This window comes from Phaethon lepturus, unplaced genomic scaffold, assembly GCF_000687285.1.
Source record: "Phaethon lepturus isolate BGI_N335 unplaced genomic scaffold, ASM68728v1 scaffold4249, whole genome shotgun sequence".
NCBI lineage: Eukaryota > Metazoa > Chordata > Aves > Phaethontiformes > Phaethontidae > Phaethon > Phaethon lepturus.
This window is the reverse complement of record NW_010562604.1, coordinates 9,886-13,108: the sequence shown is the minus strand read 5'-3', so window position 1 is coordinate 13,108 and position 3,223 is coordinate 9,886. Positions and strand designations below refer to the sequence as shown.

The 3,223-nt window shown below is 44.2% G+C and overlaps 1 protein-coding gene across 1 annotated transcript in view; it reads right to left on the bottom strand.

The window, feature by feature from the left end:
• Positions 1–945: 945 nt before the first annotated feature.
• LOC104626387 (ovomucoid-like) overlaps positions 946–3,223 on the bottom strand; it is a 5,435-nt gene continuing 3,157 nt past the window's right edge. Inside the window, exons 6-8 of the mRNA XM_010294303.1 lie at positions 2,733–2,793; positions 1,610–1,719; positions 946–1,127 (exon numbers count right to left, since the gene is read on the bottom strand). Of these exons, the coding sequence (XP_010292605.1) occupies positions 1,082–1,127; positions 1,610–1,719; positions 2,733–2,793 (217 nt within the window). The 3' untranslated portion in view covers positions 946–1,081. The remainder of the gene's footprint in view (positions 1,128–1,609; positions 1,720–2,732; positions 2,794–3,223) is intronic.

The following is a 3,223-nucleotide window of genomic DNA, read 5'->3' as shown; positions in this document are numbered from 1 at the left end:
TCTCAACATAAATCCTTTGTTTTACCACCATCGCTTCTTTGGATGACTTTATTCCCTCAAGGAAAACAAGCACCCCTCTACCTTTGACTCCCAGAAGAAATGCATATGGGAGATATTACTTTTTAGAGGGGATATGCCCAACTTATTTATGTTTCTCTTGTGTGGATCAAAAAAACACCAATTCAATACTCCAACAGAGGACAAAAGCAAAATAAATTTCATAGACAATATGCCAATGGCAGGTCACACTCTCAAAAAACAGAAGGATACTTTGTCCTTGGATTGTGAAACACTGCTGAAATACTCCTTGGGCTGAAAAAGAGTATTAGGTTGTTAAAGACTAAGAGAGAAGACAAGTAGGCAGGAGTATGAACCATCCCTAGGAAGGCATTTATCTTAAAACACTTGGAGGTTGTTAAAGGATGATTTCAAGATGAGAAAGACCTAGAAAAAAGTCATTTGGAGGACCTAGACAAATAGGCAAGGCCCACTCACGTCTGAAAAATATGGGCTTTGCTAACAGGCTGCCCTTGCAGAGTGCTACGCTTCAGGTGAGGACTGTGCTGGCGAGGCCAGGGATCAGCTCTTGGTGCAGATCCGCTTTTGCTGATGATGCCTACGCAGAGAAAGCGTACCAGACATACCTTAGGAGATATCAGCTAGCGTCATTGTTTCAGAGCGGTATTTCAGCCCTTTACAATGTCAAATCTCTAAAAGGGTCTGAACACTAACGTAGGCTGACTATCATTTATGTGCAAAGCCACAGCTCTGAGGTTTATGCGTCTGTATTTAATTTTCTGCCTTTTATGAGAGGGAGGACAGCAAGATGTTGTTCTTGTTATATCCCAGAGCTATGAGAACATAACCTATTCAGCCTGGCATCATAATTCAAAAAAATCAGAAGAAAATGTTTCATGAGACAACACATGAAACAAGACAAAGAAATGTTGCTGATTTAGTTTATTGAGAAAGAAAATCAGGAGTGAGCTGAGTTCCCCAGAGAGCAAGATGAACTGAGGTGAGATCTTTAGCTGGGATTTGCCAGTGGGGATCCTGTGGTGAATTCTCTCAGCACTGATACTCAGCATTTTTCAAAATGGCTTAAAGTGAGAGTCCCATTGCTGTTCCTGAAAGCAAGGAGAGGAAAAAATGGATTAGACCCAGAGTCCTGCCTGCTATGATCTGCCTTTTTACATGGCTCCTAGAGAAGGCATCAGGTAGGATCCTGTCCCAGAGCCAAAGGACTTGCAGACTCAGAGTCCCGTTAGCTATTTGATTACTAAGAGGTGAGTGAAATCATTTAACCCAGTCTTAAGACTGAAAATATTTTGGGGGAAACTATAATGAAAATTCACATTTCGTTTTCTTTGCAGCATGCAAGAAAAATTTCATTAAGGTTAATGGTCTTCAAACCATGCACACTAAAAAAAACCAGACATAGTTCTTTGTATGCTCTAATGAAAAAAAATGAATGGTTGACATGAGGGTATTCTCTCCTGCCCCAAATCCCTAATCAACACTGGCCAGCAAACAAGAAAGTGGCAACTGTGCAAACTTGTGCCCATAAGAGGCAACTGATAACATGAATGTGATCCATGTTTGTACATACACGACTGCATTGCAGAAGTTACACTTATTGCTGTATGTTTTGCCATCAGAGCCACAGAGAGGCATGTACTCAAGTGAGCAGACAGGTTTAGGGTAGTCACTGCAGTCAACCTGCAAAAAAAAAAAGTCTAATGTGAAGGATATGAAGGAGTCAACAGCAGAAGGGCTTGAAACCCTAGCTACCACTGCACTGCTAATGATAACTATCTAACTAAAAGTAATTAACTTCCTTGCACAATCTGATATAAACTGAGGTGTCTGTTCCTCCTAGGCCAGAAGAATTTAATAACATAAAAATAGATCATAATTTCCTGTTTGAAAAGATTTGTATCATAGCCTGACCACAGCATTTCTCAGCAGCAGCAGTTCACTCTGCAAACGTGCCACACTCCTGGTCGCGTTGCACTGTGTTCCCAACCTGGCCAGGAAATTAAATGGAAAAACACTGGTGTCTGGAGAAGTGTAGGTGCTGACGCCTGTGTAAGGGTCCAGTATCTCTCCCGTAGTCTTAAAACAGGAAGATCAGCACTTAGCTAGATACTGTGAGAGCGGGATTTTGTCTCTTTGTGCAATGGGTGCTACTTTTGCTGAAAGGTAGCGTAGTGCAAAAAATGTATACGGGTCCAGGAAGAGGCTGAGGAATTTCATGGAGGAGAAATCTATCAAGGTTTACTGACTACACAGAAATTGCACCAAGCTCAGGTCCATCACTTGAAAATAGCTAGAGGTGGGAAGAGTAGAAGCCCCGTACATACTCACTCTACTCTTAATCTCTCCTACAAAATCCTTACAACCCCTGCTAAGAGCAGGCTCTGCATCAAGCCATCACGGGCTTCATGTTCCATTGGTCTGACCCCAAAAGCCATTCTCTGTTCTTATTCTCAGTTCTGCCCTCATGGGTTATTTCTGCTGCTGCTCTTTTACCGATCCCTTCTCGTGCAGTCACCCTTTTCCTTTTCCAACGTTGGCGCAGATAACATGTATTACGTGCGGAGGAAGCAAAACCTTCCCTGTGCTGAAGCGCAGCAGCAGCGACAGTCCTGTAGGACGCTGCAGACACTGGCAGTGCTTCCCCTGACATCAGTGGGACTGGAACCCCCTCCCTCATCGCGCAGCTCACTTACTGTAGCAACTTCCTTCTGACATTCACCGTCGTGCTTCTTGCCAACACTGGTTCCGGGCTCCCTGGGGAGGAAAGAGACCCGTGTTAGGGAGCTCTGCGAGCAACCTTCTCTGCTGAACGCCGTGTCCCAGCAATGCTGATCAGCCTCCAGTATGGGATACAGGAGACGTTCATCTTAGGTTGTGTCCGCATGGTTCTAGATACCAGCTCAGCTGGTGCCACAGCCTGCTGAAACGCTTTTCTATAGCGTGATGTGAAGGACAAGGGGCGGTCCAGGGTGTTAGAGTGAACGAGGAGCTAGGTGTGTGGCAATGAAGATGCACGTTAGGTTAGTTGCTGTCCTCTGCAAGGCAGCATCTGCCACATAGTCCCTTTTAACTTACTTAAGAGAAGTATTCTGTCCCATGTTAGATCCCCACCCAGCTCTCTACTTCTCTCTGTAGATCAAAGGCACAGTTTTCCTTTTAATCACAAAGGAAAACAGGGTCTAGT